General features: G+C 36.0%; 1 protein-coding gene across 1 annotated transcript; it reads left to right on the plus strand.

Annotated features, from left to right (window-relative positions):
* Positions 1 to 418: 418 nt before the first annotated feature.
* Positions 419 to 3,494, plus strand: LOC105885149 (olfactory receptor 10S1). Its single transcript, XM_076001420.1, has 3 exons — positions 419 to 481; positions 1,099 to 1,155; positions 2,493 to 3,494. The coding sequence occupies exons 1-3, from the start codon at positions 419 to 421 to the stop codon at positions 3,492 to 3,494; spliced, it is 1,122 nt and encodes a 373-aa protein (XP_075857535.1).
* The last annotated feature ends 11,431 nt before the right edge of the window (positions 3,495 to 14,925 follow it).

Consider the following 14,925-nt stretch of genomic DNA (forward strand, 5'->3'; position numbering starts at 1 on the left):
TGATCACTTCAGAAAGATCTCTTATCCCCATTTGCAGTCATTTCTTATTCTCACGTTCAGCCCCAGGCATCCAGTGATCAAATGTCTGTTTTTATAGATTTGTCTTTTTAGGACATTTCATAAAAATAGAATCATATAATATGTCATCTTTTGTGCCTGGTTTCTTTCACTTAGCTTAATATTCTTGACATCTATTCATTTTATAAACTATATTAGTGCTTTGTTCCATCTTATTGCTAAATGACATCCCATTGAATGGATATACTCATTTTTTTTATCCATTTACCGGCTGATGATCAATAAACTGGTTGTTTCCAATCTTTATCTACTGTGCATTATTCTGCTATTAACATTTATATGCAAGTGCTTGTGTGGACATAAGTTTTCATTTCTCTTGAATAGATTTCTAGGAATGGAGATGGCAGGTCTTATGGTAAAAGCATCTACAACTTTTAAAGAAAATGTCAAACTGTTTGCCAAAGTAGGGTGTCCATTTTACACTTCATTAGCAATGTATGGGGGTTTCAGTTTCTCCACATCCAATAATACTGGTTACTCTTCATCTTTTTTTTAATCATGCCCATTCTAGAAGGGTATGAAAAGACAAATCTAAACATAGTTGGTTGAAATATCAGGAGTACACATATACAACTGATGTAAATAACATTATAATGTACTGATCTACCCAACATTGGAATGGACTCTTTTGTGAAACAGGGATTGCTTCTTTAGTGAACTTCCTCAAGCAGAAGTTCCATAACTTTTTGTCAGGAACATCATAGGAGATGTCATTGCACAAATTATTGGATATAATGAAATTTAAGGTCCTATAATATATGCCCTGATCTATCCTAAGGAAAATAATAGTAGCTACATTAAAAGGAGAACCAACGATAATATCCCAATTTTAAATTTGAGAAGTGAAAGAAGAGAAATCAAGTACCATGACTTATAACTTTCAACTAATAAGTGGCTGAACATGGGCTTAAACTGAAGTTTACAGGGATCTGAAGAAAATTGATTCCTTTCTATTTCTACTGTTCTATCCCCCAAGATGTTAGAAAAGGTATAAATTTTTTTTCCTGTTTTTCCTCTTAGGTAGATATGACACATGTACATAGATCATTAAAACACTGCAAGATATTACATGCTCAGGTATTTTTTAATAATTATCATAAATGCCATTAGGTTACAGGAATTAATAAATCAGTATGAGAGAAAATATTTATAAAGTGTTCCTAGAAGAATTAAAGTTCAAATTCAACCATAAAGAATACATTTGAGAAGGTAGAGATTAAAGCTGTTCCATTCATGTTTAAAAATGGAATGCTATGATGAGGTCAGGAAGTGATCATGGCAAACTGAGAAGATGAGGCAAGCAACATTTCTGGATATCAGGAATTTCTTTTAGGGAATTGCAGGACATAAAGATTTTTTTATGATTACTGGAAACAATTTACAGATAATTTTGAATATCAGACAGAGATACACTTTATATCTTAGGTAGTGGGGAACAGTAAAAAGGAGATATTAAAACTACTATTTTAAGAAGACTGACAAAGAAATTGAATACAGAATCATTTCATTTATTAGGGAATAAGTAACAGATAGGACATAAAATGCCAGTGTGAAAATCTAGGCATAAAATATGCAAAGGCAGTTCCATGTAAAATCCATGGAAATTGAAGGGACAATGCAGGGGGTGGGGAGAAGTTTAAAGAAAATTTTCACTTAATGTAACATCTAATTAGGTTTAGGAGGTAAAAAATGGAAAAATTCAAAGAGAACTCTTGAGTTTCTATTATGGCCCAGGGGAATGGCTCAACAACCAAAAAGGGAATAGGCAAACAATTCCCAAAAGTTTGAAACAGAGTTTACAGGAAGAACATGAAATGTACTGAACAAATTGTCCTGGTAATTACTCTACCCTCCAAGGCTTCATGTCATACACGTGAGAGTTGTGGGTAGCTGAAATTTGAAAGAACTCCCTCTGGGAGAGGGATGGGTGGGGCTGCTGTGTTTCTGGCTGATGTAATAACACCCAAATTCCCGGCAAGACTTACCTGAAAATGGGATGCACAGTCTGTTGACACACAGCATAAAGAACCTGCCTATCCACATCTGCAGCATGTCAGAGTAAATTAGGAAGGCAGAGGCATCACTATTCTGGAATACATGAAAAATATATACATATATATAAATATATACATTGAGAACAGAATTTATAATCCATATTTATCTTGCCATTATTTATGGAGTGCATTTCTGCAAATAATTCTTACAGTCCTTTATGTGTGTCACAAAGACTGCAGATCTCATATTGAAAGACTCATTACAAGCAGCAAGAAAACACTAGAACAGTACATAACTGTGAATTGAACCTATATATCATTTCTTGCTTACTGGCCAAGACCAAGACGGTGTGGTCCAGTGGATAATGATATTTCAGGAGAGGGAAACAGCTATTTACTATGTTAATGTCCATTTTGTAGCAAGGGCAGTCTAGCCACTCTGTGTGTGAGAAGGTGCCCATGGAGACAGAACACCCCAACCAGACGGCGGTGAGCCACTTCGTCCTGGAGGGTCTGATGTACACAGCTGAACACCCTCGCCTCTTCTTTCTCCTCTTCCTCCTCATCTACACCGTCACCGTGACTGGGAATCTCCTCATTCTCATAACCGTGGGCTCTGACCCTCACCTCCGCTCCCCCATGTACCACTTCCTGGGGCACCTCTCCTTCCTGGACGCGTGTTTGTCTACAGTGACAGTGCCCAAGGTCATGGCGGGCCTGCTGACACCGGCCGGGAGGCTGATCTCCTTTGAGGGCTGCGCCGTTCAGCTTTACTGCTTCCACTTCCTGGCCAGCACCGAGTGCTTCCTGTACACAGTCATGGCTTACGACCGCTACCTGGCTATCTGTCAACCCCTGCACTACCCAGTGGCCATGAACAGGCGCGTGTGTGCGGGGCTGGCTGCAATCACCTGGGCCACAGGTGCCGTGCACTCTGCTATCCACACCTCCCTCACCTTCCGCCTGCTCTACTGCGGGCCTCACCTCATCGCCTACTTCTTCTGTGACATCCCCCCTGTGCTGAAGCTGGCCTGTGCGGACACCACCATTAACGAGCTTGTCATGCTTGCCAACATTGGCATCCTGGGTATAGGCTGCCTGAGCCTCATCGTCGTGTCCTACGTCTTCATCGTGGCGGCCGTGTTGCGCATGCGCACGGCCGAGGGCCGGCGGCGGGCCTTCTCCACGTGCACCGCCCACCTCACCGTGGTGCTCCTGTACTACCTGCCGCCCGTCTGCATCTACCTGCAGCCTCGCTCCGCCGGGGCGGGAGCTGGCGCCCCTGCTGTCTTCTACACCATAGTCACTCCCATGCTCAACCCTTTCATTTACACCCTGCGGAACAAAGAGGTGAAGCGGGCTCTGCGGAGGCTTCTGTGCCACAGCTCCAGGGAGTGCCAGGCAGGCAGCCCACCCCCCTGACCCTGGTCACTCTCGGGATTTGCCTGCCAGGGAATCGGTTATTCTCACCTCAGTATGAGGAGGGAAAGTCATTCAAGTGGAAATCAGAAGAACTGAGCTGCAGCTCAGCCACAAACTTCCCTCCCTCCCCACCTGCTTTGGTCAGCGGCCTGCTTCAGGGTCTGGGTCACAAATCTTTCATCTGTAAAAAGAAGGGGCTGGATTCGGTGATGTCTAGGGTATCTCCAAAATCTAAGTTCTATGGCTCAGAGGTATGTGAAAGGCTATTCATATCCTCATTTACTTCACTAAGTGATATTTCTTACTTGTTATGAAATAATTTTGTTAAATCTATAGTTCATGTTAAAGAATACCGAAAACAGAAATGTTAAGGTACAAATAATACAATGAACCTTTGTATACGTATCTCCCAGAGAAGAAACCATATTTTTTAGAATGATAAAGAACATCTGCAAGGAGAGAAGTGACTTGCCCAAGATGACTTGGAAAGTGTCATCTTTATTCTTCCACTCATGGTAGTGTATAACTGAGGTCACCCTGAGTGGTAGAATAACATGATTTTGGAGTCAGCGGTATTCTAGTGCTGATCCCACCAGCCACTAGTTCTAGGATTTTATCATACTTGGAGTTTTACTGTCTTCTGTTAAAAGTAAGATTAGAAAAAAACTACTTTGTATGGTTTTATGAGGACTAAATGAGACAATTATGTTAATGCCTGGAGTAAGTAGGTGCTCCAGTTTCTTACCAAGCAAGCTAAAATATCAAGGAGAGCTCACCCTACAAGCTAAGGTTCTAACTGTCTCTGAAGGATTGGCAAGGTTTCGATATCTTCATTGAACAAGCATTTATGGAGCAACTACAAAAAAGACATTTCTAGACTTTAAAGTGATAAAAGTTAGTTCAAGGTTCTAGTTAAAGTAGCTTGCCATAGAAGTGGGAAGAGTCATGCTGTGTTGAGAAAATGAGTGAATGACCCCAGACTACTCTGTGGACTGTCGAGGGCCTTGAATGCCATACAAAAGAATTTAGATTCTGTGCTAAGAGTCCTACCTGTTTATTTCATCTCTTCTTCACCACCTGTAGGGCTGCCTTCATTATGAGAAGCCACTCTTTTAAATGCTAAATCATGAAATAAATGAGAAAAGAGAGAGAAAAAAGAGGCAGTAGAATGACCAGTTATTCATTATAACATCCTAGACATAAGAGAAAAAATGTGTTAAATTTGGGTGAAGACATTGGAGATGAAGAAGCATTTTATAGAATTAGATTAGAAATGTTTTAAATGGGAAAAATTGAAAGACTATTAGAATGGGCACAGTAACTAATAACTTTTGACCTACATATGTGCATGGGCACTGTGCTAGTTGCTGTATCCATATTAATTCCCCTGAGAACTATATTTCAAGGCAAAATTTTTGTTTTTATTTATGTTATATAGATGAAGGAACCCATATAAGAGAGGTAAATTAACTTTTATGAGGCCATGTCCATAATTATAGTTGAAGCCAGGATTTCAACTCAAATCTGTGTGGCTTTGAAGACTACACATTTCAATTATACCTTGAAGATAATCAAATCCCACCCCCATTGTTTACTCAATTATATTAGAGGCCTCAAAATTATTCTAGGCTTTTAAACAAGGAAGCCCTCCTTGAGATATGGATTCCCTGACCTTTGGATGGTGTCTACTCAGCTTTAATTATAGAGTCTGAACCCAACATTTCAGGGATGGAAAAAGACATTGGAATAAAAGGGGGCAAAGAGAGAAAAACGAAGTGAAAATGCAGCATTCATCCAGAAATCAAAGCTGTTATCCCGTTCAAATATCTTGGAGTTATTCATATATTTGTAGGAATGCCAGGAGTGAGTCTGCCAAACTCAGCATTCCCATCAAAGCAGACTTCAAATACAGGTAGGATATATGGAAAGTCAAACACAGAAAGGGTGGGGGTGCTGAAACAAGCTATGGTCTTGTCCTACACCAGTCCTCAATCTTGTCAAATGGCTACCTTCTGAAATCAAAGGATAAATGACTGAAGAAGATTGTGGCTGTGCAATTCCAGTCATATTTTTCATCTTCTCAACTTTGTCCTTAACACTTTTATATCTGCCTATTCAGTGAGAACCATTCACTATCTCAAATTCTACTCCCCCATCTTTGTATCTGTTTCTTGTGCATTGTGGGTTATCCATCTCATTGGCTCATTTATAATAGGCCTTCATAATGGCACTAATTGATACCCTCTCTTATCAAATGTTTCATGTGCATAACTAGATTGTGAGGACTTTAAGAGCAAAGGCCCCTTATAACTCTCAAGTGTTCCATGAAAAAAAAAACTCAGGAAAATATTTGTCTCATCTCAGTAAAATATTTATTAAGTCAAGTATTCAGGATCTAGAAATAAAATAAGACACATACACTTTCTTCACAATAAATTTATCAAGTAGAAATATTTATTTTGTATCCAGTAGAGGAAAGAGAAATTCTTTATCCTAATTGTTTTCTTCTTTGGCATATTTCTATCTTTGGGTTTAATTTTCAGATTTATGAGATTTGTTATGTATATATATTACAGTTTTAATTGAAATTTGAAGGGAAAAGGGACTGAAGAATTAATTAGCATTAACTAAAATGAAAAAACTCTACAAAAGGAGAACAACTACATATAGTTATTATTTTCCCAGCTCACCTATAATGCAAACAGTGCAAGAACTGATATTTTTCTTTATGATTAATATGAAAATAAAAGTGTCATTTGACCATGGTAATTTGCATGGAAGGACATACTACAAGAATGACTAGGTATTCTTACCATTGGTTATCCTATGGCATGGAATTTCTGAGGCAGAAGTTCACCAGTACTCTGGAAGGTGGTGTGTACAAAGGGAACTATAATACATGTAGTCAAGTGAACTAACTGCCCTCAGAGAATGATGGACTTCCACAGTAGCAGTTGCTTTCAAATAATGAGTTTCAGGCTATTTTTAAAATAAGATAAAGATATGTAAAACATGTGATTGTGTCTTCCCTCACTGATAGTAATAGAACTTAATAAAATAGCATGTGGCCTGGCCTGGAAGCCGCGAGGAAACAGCCCTGTAATCATCCCAGTGCAGCCAGTGCTGGGCCCCTGTCCTGTCCAGAGCCACCACCCAAACCCAGGGTGTGACAGGGTGGCAGTGAGCAGGAAAGAAGTTGGGTTGTTTGGTAGCAACACAGGAGACACCAAAAGGAAGTGGGGCAAGCCCTGCTTTATACCGTCCAAGCACATGTGGGAAGCTTTCCTGACACCCTGTAACTCCTCACCTTTCATGAAGCAGAAAATAAACTCCAAGCAGCCAGCAAAAAAAAACACACAAAAAACAACAACAAATATATATATATGTATATATGTATATGACTTATATATATGACATATATATATGACTTCCTAATTCATATCTACTCTACATTGGGCATTGTTAGATTTCCTGTCTATTTAATAGATGTACTTATTTTTAGTATTGATTTATATTTCCCTATTTTACTGATGAGTTTAACAATAATTTTAAATACTTATTCACTGTTCAGATTTTATATTCTATGAAGGCATATCCATTTATTTTGCCAGTTTCTGAAATTGGACGTTTTTTTCTTATTGGTTTATAATTGTTATATTTATGCATAGGTATGTGTTTTCAATTACATGTGCTCCAAATAACTTCTGCTAGTATATAGCCTGTCTTTTGATTTTCTTCATGGTGACTTATGATGAAGAGAAATTCTAAGTTCTTTAGCCAGTCACTTAGATAAACCCTATCATTATTTCTAATAACTTGTCAGTAAATTATAGACAAGTCATTGTATCTAAAAAAAAAAAAAGAAAGCAATTTTCTTCGAGGTAAGGATTCCCCAAGCTTTGAATAGAAGTATTTGAACTTTGATCTTTGTATCTCAAAAATTTACCAAACTCTAAAACATTAGAAAAGGTTGTGTTTTCCAAAGGTGACTACAACAATCTCCAACAAACCAGTATCTCCCACCTTTGCCTTGTTCTTGATCTTAGGGGAATTAGGTTCTTATGTTCTTAGCTTAGGTTAGTATGATGCTAGCTGTGGGATTTTTATAGATGGCCTTTATCAAGTTGAGGAAGACTCCTATTCCTAGTTTGTTGCAAGTTTTTATCAGGAACAGGTGCTGGGTATCATCCAGTGATTTTTATTGATCTACCAAGATGGTTGTATTTTCTTTTTAACTCTGTTAATATGGTGAGTTACAATGTTTGGTTTCAATGTTAAACCTATCTGCATTCTGCACTGAATAAGCCCCAGTGGCCTTCATGTATTATCTTTTTATGTACTGTTGAATTTGATATGTTAAACACTTGATAAGTGTTTTTGTATATATGTTCTTAAGAAACATTGGTTTATAGATTTTGTTTATTGCAATGTTTTTGTGTACTTTTGGTATCAGAATAATACTGGTATTATTATTTGGTATACTCATAAACTGATATGGTGTGTATTCCAAGCTTTTCACATTTCTGGAATTGGCATTATTTCTTTCCTTAAATGTTTGATAAAAATCATTGATATGCTTGTCTTCATATATTCTACTTATACATCAGTTAAAAACTCCACAATGCAGTGTTATTATGTTTTGTTCTGAGTAGGTCATTATTTTAAAAAAGAGATTAAATTGTATAAAAATGGCTGTATATTTATCCTTCTAGTTACCATATCTGGTACCATTTATTCCTTTTATTTAGACACAGCTTTCAATCTGGTATTATTTTTCAGTGTCTTGAAGAAGTTCTTATAACACTTATTGCACCACAAGTGTGCTAGCAATTAATACTTTTGACTTTATTTTTTCTGGAAAAGTCTCAATTTTAAATTCATTCATTATTAAACATTTATTTTTGATAAAATAGGTTTACAGGCAGGTGTAAGAAATAATATAAAGAGAACATTAGCAAAATGGCAGAATAGACGTTCCCAGCACTTTTCCTAATACAAAAACATCAATTTAAATAATTATCCATGCACAAAAATATCTTCACATGAGCTAAAAAAACTATTAGAATTAATAAACTAATTCAATAAAGTTGCAAGATAAAAAATAAACATACAAAAATCAGTTGTATGTTTTATACATTAACAATGAACTATCTAAAAATATTAAGAAAACAAGCCCATTTATAATAGAAGCAAAAAGAATAAAATACTTAGGAATAAATCTAAGCAAGGAGATGAAAGACTTGTACAATGAAAACTAGCAATAACTGATGAAAGAAATTAAAGTAGACACAAATGGAAAGACACCTCATGTTTATGAATTGGAGAATAAATATTGTTTAAAATGTCCATACTACCCAAAAACCATCTGTAGATTCAATGAGTGCCTATCAAAATTACAATGGCATATTTCATAGAAATAGAAAAAAAAAAACAATTCTAGAATTCATACGGAATCAGAAAAAACTCTGAATGGCAAAGCAATGAGCAAAAAAACAAAGCTGAAGGCATCACACTGATTTCAAAATATATTTCAAAGCTACAGTAATCAAAACAGTATGCTAATAGCATATAAATGGACATGTGGATATGGAGCAATGGAACGGAATAGAGAGGACAGAAATAAAACTGTCTATGATCAACTGATCTTTAGCAAAGGTGCCAAGAATACACAATGGGGACAAAGATAGTCTTATCAATAAATGGCATTGTGAAAAGCTGGGTATCCACATGTAAAAAACAAAATTGCACCTTTATCTTACACCACACACAAAAGTTAACTCATAGTGGATCAAAGACTTAAAAATAATACCTAAAAATATAAAATTTCTAGAAGAAAATTAGGGGAAAATCTTCTTAAAATTTTTCTTGGTAATGATTTCTGTCTATGACCCTAAAAGCAAAGGCAATAAAAGCAAAAATGGATAAATGGGACTACAGCAAATTAAGAAGCCTCTAAACAACGAAGGAAACAATCAACATTTTTTCATATGTTTCTTGGCCATTAGTATATCTTCTTTTAAAAAATTTCTATTCATGTCCTTTGCCCACTTTTTGATAGAGTTGTTTGATTTTTTCCTTGCTGATTTTCCCGAGTAGTGAAACTGCTATTGCCATTTATTAGTTTTTTTCTGACTGTTTTTTAGTTTCTATGCCCCTTTCTTCCTTTCTTGCTGTCTTCCTCTGTGATTTGATTTCTTATTTTGATTCCTTTCTCTTTATCTTTTATGAATCTATTAGAGATTTTTTTATTCATGACTATCATGAGATTTTACATGAACTATCTCACAGTTATAACTGTTTATCTTAAAGGGATAATAATGTAATTTCAATCACACATAAAAACTCTACATTCATATTTGTCTCCACCCCATAATTTATGTTTTACTGTCATAATTTACATCTTTTATATTGTGTATCCATTAAGAAATTAATTATTATTATTATAGTTTTAGTTATTTTTAATATTTTTGTCTTTTATTTTTTACACTGGAATTATAAGTGATTTATATACCACCATTGTAGAATTAAAACATTCTAAATATTAGTATATACTTATCTTTACGAATGAGTTGTATGTATATCTTTATTTGTTTTTGCATTGCTAATGATCATCCTTTCATTTCCCTCTCATAAGGCAGGTAGTGGTGATGAACTCCCTCAGCTTGTGTTTTTCTGTCAGTCTTTCTCCTATATTTCTAAAGAACAGATTTGCTGGGTATAGTATTCTTGGTTGGCAGGTTTTTTTTTTTTTCTTTCACATCTTTGAATGTATCATCCTATTCTCTTCTGCAAGATTTCTGCTGAGAAATCTTCTGACTGTCTTATGGATGTTCCCTTTTATGTAACAAGCTACTTTTCTTTCTCTTTTTGCAAAATTATTTTTTTATTATTATCTTTGACTTTTGACAATTTATTATAATGTGTCACATTGAAGACCTCTTTATATTTCATCTATTTGGAGTTCTTTGAGCTTTATGATTCTGCATATTAATTTCTTTCTCCAGATTTGGGAAGTTCTCTGTCATTATTATTTAAATAAGCTTTTGCCCCTTTATTTCTCTTTGCTCCTTCTTTAGTTTCCGTAATGCTTATTTTCATTAGCTTGATGGTGTCTCATACGTCCCATAGGCTTTTTTCACTCTTATTTATTCTTTATTTCCTTTTGTTCCTTTGGCTGGATAATTTAAAATGATCTGTCTTTGAGTTTTCTGACTCTTTGTTCTGCTTTATTGAGTCTGCTATTGAGCTTTTTTGTTTTCATTTTTCAGCTCAAACATTGTAGTCTTTAGTTCTAGAATATCTGTCTGTTTTTCTTTTTATGGTTTCTATCTCTTTATTGAACATCTCATTTTTTTATGTATTCTTTCCCTGATATTGCTTAGTTGTCTATATGGTTTTTGGGGTTTTTTTGGTAGCTCACTGAGTTCATTAAGATGATTATTTTGAATTCTCTTTTAGGCAATTTGTAGATTTCCATGTCTTAGGGTGTAGCTACTGGAGGTTTATTTTGTTCTTTTTGGTGTAGATATTTCCTTGATTATGCATGTTACTAGAAGCTTTGCATTGCCATCTTCACCTTTGTAGAAGCTGTCACCTCCTTCAGTCTTTACTTACTGACCTTGAGAAAGAAAGATCTTACCAGTGAGCCTGGCTAGAGATTATGAGATTTGCTCATACTTTTTCTATGGATACACCTGTTCTACTCCTCTTGTTTCCTTTTAAGGAGGAAGGAGTCTCTCAATCCCACAAAACCCAGGTGTGGTGCTGAAAGCCTCCCTAGGGAAGTGCCTTAAAGTATTCAAGATGTGAGCTTTCTCTCAAACCATCAGAGCTGAGGCAGCTGCTAAAATTCACTCCTGCTGTTGAGATCTGTGTGCTGCTTAGAGCTTGTGCAGGCAATGCCCAGGGATGTATGGCATGCTATGCACATCATGGGGGCTGGGAGGTGCATAAGGCATTGGAGATGATTATTGCCTGGTTTGGGGGTCCACAGGTGAGGTTTGTAGGTCAGCATCTTGGTGGACTCTATGAGCCAGTTGGCAGGATCCAAGGCAAGCTGTGGAGCTCCACACTCTGGTTTATGTGAGCCCCTACCTCTTCTCCTTGCTCCTTGCTGCTCCTAGATAATTCACCCATGTTAATCCCTTCAGTGTTCTGGGTCGGGTGAGACTGAAGTGGGCCTGTTGGTGGCATCCTGCAAGGCTGGGGAAGCCAGGTGCACTTTCACTTCACTCTCACTTTCTCCCATGGGAAAAGTCACAAACTGAGAGGGCCTCTGTTGGCACTGAGTTGTGTCACTATGGGGGAGGGGTGACATGGATAAAGAGATACTTTCCTTCTTACCTTCCTCTATATGTAACTCTTGGATTTTGTTATTGCACTGTGGTTCTGGTAACTCTCAAATAGATTATTTGGCTCCCACAAAGGTGTTCTCATCCATGGATGGTTGCCAAAATTGGTTTCTATTGGAATATGAGGGCTGGAATCTCTTTTTCTGCCATCTTGTTGACATTCAACTTTTTTCTTCATTTTTAAAGCTGCCTGAAAATTTACCAATCTGATACTTATTTAGGCTAACCTTTGATTTTTTTTAAGATATAAGTAATTCTAGAAGTGTTATGGCACAATCAAAAATCTACCCTTTTTATATACCTTACTCATATAACAAAGGTAAATTTTTATGGCAAAGGAGAAAAGATAAGCACTGTACAAGAGCATCTAAACAGTGCATAAATTAGTAGGAGAATAATCAAATTCCAGAAAAGGATATAGAAGGTTACATACTTCAACATATATTCTTAATGTGGGCAACCTCCCATAGAATAATTTAATGCTGAAGAGTAGTTTTAAGTTAACTCAGTTAATCAATAGACATTTCAGTTTTCCCTAATCCATTAATATGGATTAAACCAAATTAAGTAAACATGTTAAAATAAAATAAAAATAAATGCATTTCCTTTTTTAAAAAGTTAGCAATGATACCAACCTCCCCCCAGACCGATAGTCCATCTTCGTTCTAAGAAATATTGTCACATAGGGCATTCTTTCTCTGGATGAATACAGATATCAGAATAATACTGAACAATCCATTTTGGACGCATTTTTTTGCTTCTTGATCTGTTACTATGAGGGAAGTCTTTGGGACCATGTAGGACACCAAAATATCCTCTGGATGAGGTAATTATTTGCCATAGTTCCCAGAAGTCCATCCTAATTAAGATTTGTATCAGTTAGGAGCCCTAATTGTTTTCAGTGAAGAAAACAGAAAAGATTTTAGGAATTTTAAGCAAGAAGGATGATAGGGAAATAAGAGCTTACAAAATCAACCGGTTTGCATAGAAAACAGATTTTAGACTGAAACTCCAAGTTTTCTATAGAGGTGATCCACCAGGGAAGGTAGAGTAAAGGTGGAAAGAGCTCATCAACAGTGCCCACCCCAGTATTCAATACTTTGGTGACATACAAGGCTGTTCCCTCACTAACCCTCTTCTTCCATATTATAAATGAATAGTTTTTATTGAACTCACCATTATATGTTATTTAAGGAGGCAAGATTTAGGAATCATAGAACAATTAAAAATTTTTCTCCTGACAGATAATTTGGATTATTGTTACTTATCTATTGAATATTTTAAACCATAATATCTTTAGCATATGAACCCCTAAGGGATGCATAAAATAACTTCTCATTTTCAAGGAGAGGGGGAAAAAACATAATTTACCAAAACTAAAAATTCCAAATACACAGTTTGACATGACTTTACATTTCCCAATTCCAACCAACTTTGGACAATCATCAATAAGCTTTAAAATGTATTCTTTATATTTTACTGAATCTTGGTTAAGCCAATGCTATATGCAATTTATTTCATGCTCCAGAGTGTGCAGAATGTTTCAATAGAAACATACCTAGAAAAGTGCAGGCTCATAACAGTTCACAGTGTGGTTTTAGTGCCCTACAGTTCAACATTTGTCAGTGGGGGTGGGTGGAGTAGGCAGAGAATTTGGAAAGTGAATGCTTAAATATAATCTATATAAATGAGAAGAGAATTTTCATTTGTTCTACGTGATGATGAGCAGGAGTCAAATGGTTTTTCTAATTTCTGTTGATCACCTAAGTGCAAATTGTATGCAACTCTTTGTCTTGAAAGTCCTGTAAAACCCATTTTATAGATGAGAAAACTGAAGCTCAGAGAGTCTAAGTAACTTACCTCAGTTCATGTAAGTATTATATACCAGAACTGGTATGTGACTCAATGTCCCATGCTCACTGAAAATAGGGTGGGTTTTGTTACTAGGGCTGATTATATGTAGATATTTAATTTTTATAATTTCATTACATGGTCAAAATACTCAAGACTTCACCAAGTCACTACCTAATTTGAGAGACTTTCCCAAAATTTGAATGCAATAACAAATTTTTCTCCACCCTTGTACTCATTAATAGCCCTATCTTTTGTTTGAAAAAGTATACTTCCCACCCATGACAAATCTCAAACTTCTCACCCCCTATAGCCTCAAAGGACTAATTACACTGTTTATTTTTAGTGAACTTGTGTCAAAGTTGTTCTCAATGGGGACTTTTCATTCAAACAAGTTAAAGTAAATTTTAATTAACTGTGTAAAGAAATAATGATGCAAAGTTATATTAAATTCTCTTACAACACTATAAAGGAGTTTTGCTTGGTGTTACTTGAAGCATAAAACCTGTTGATGCAAGAAGCTTTCAGTGTGTTCCACTGACCATAGACAGGAGCCATATAGGTCCTCTGAGTGCACATCCTTCAAACTGGCCAGGGGAAGAAGCCTAAGAAATTCAGCATTGGAATAAGTACAAGGATCAACTTACACCAGACTCCTCTCTAAGGCATTTTTGTATACCCCAAAGTTATTCTTATTCTTTATTTAGAACTGGACTCTTTGGAATTAAGGAGTTTTGTTTGTAAGTACTTTATGACATATAGATTTGGAGTATTGAAAAATATGGCACATCTCATTGCAGCTATAAAATATCTGTTTACTGATAGATGATAGGAATGGGAACCCTCCATTAGTATACTCAGCTATTGAGTTCAGCTATTGGTCTATTGAGATAGACCAACATTTGAGCCCACAAAGTACAATATTGCATTATGAGAAGTTCTGATTTTCATGTTTTGAGTACCCAGAAAATTAGCCTAACAACTTTATCTTTTATTAGGGGCTGAAGTATCTATAAAGCCTCCAGTTTTTAGAAAACTTTATCTTAAGTACTCACCGAAGTTTCATGTGAAGATCAAGTTTTACTTGCATAGGAGAAACTGATAACCTATTATATTTGATAGAACACAAGACAAAGTACCCTACTCAAAATAAACAATTTCAAGGATTTGTTTTTAATTCCACAATTATACTGTTAGTCATTTTATCTTAAAGCCTTTAAGACTTAAAA

This window comes from Microcebus murinus, chromosome 4 (genome assembly GCF_040939455.1).
Source record: "Microcebus murinus isolate Inina chromosome 4, M.murinus_Inina_mat1.0, whole genome shotgun sequence".
NCBI classification, from domain to species: Eukaryota; Metazoa; Chordata; class Mammalia; order Primates; family Cheirogaleidae; genus Microcebus; species Microcebus murinus.

Bases quoted from the DNA above. Each gene is read 5' to 3' on its own strand.
- LOC105885149 (XM_076001420.1), top strand. From the start codon at position 419: ATGGCAGGTCTTATGGTAAAAGCATCTACAACTTTTAAAGAAAATGTC. The intron at 482-1,098 runs GTAGGGTGTCCA...TTTTCCTCTTAG, and splicing joins ATGTCAAACTGTTTGCCAAA to GTAGATATGACACATGTACA. The intron at 1,156-2,492 runs GTATTTTTTAAT...TCCATTTTGTAG, and splicing joins GCAAGATATTACATGCTCAG to CAAGGGCAGTCTAGCCACTC.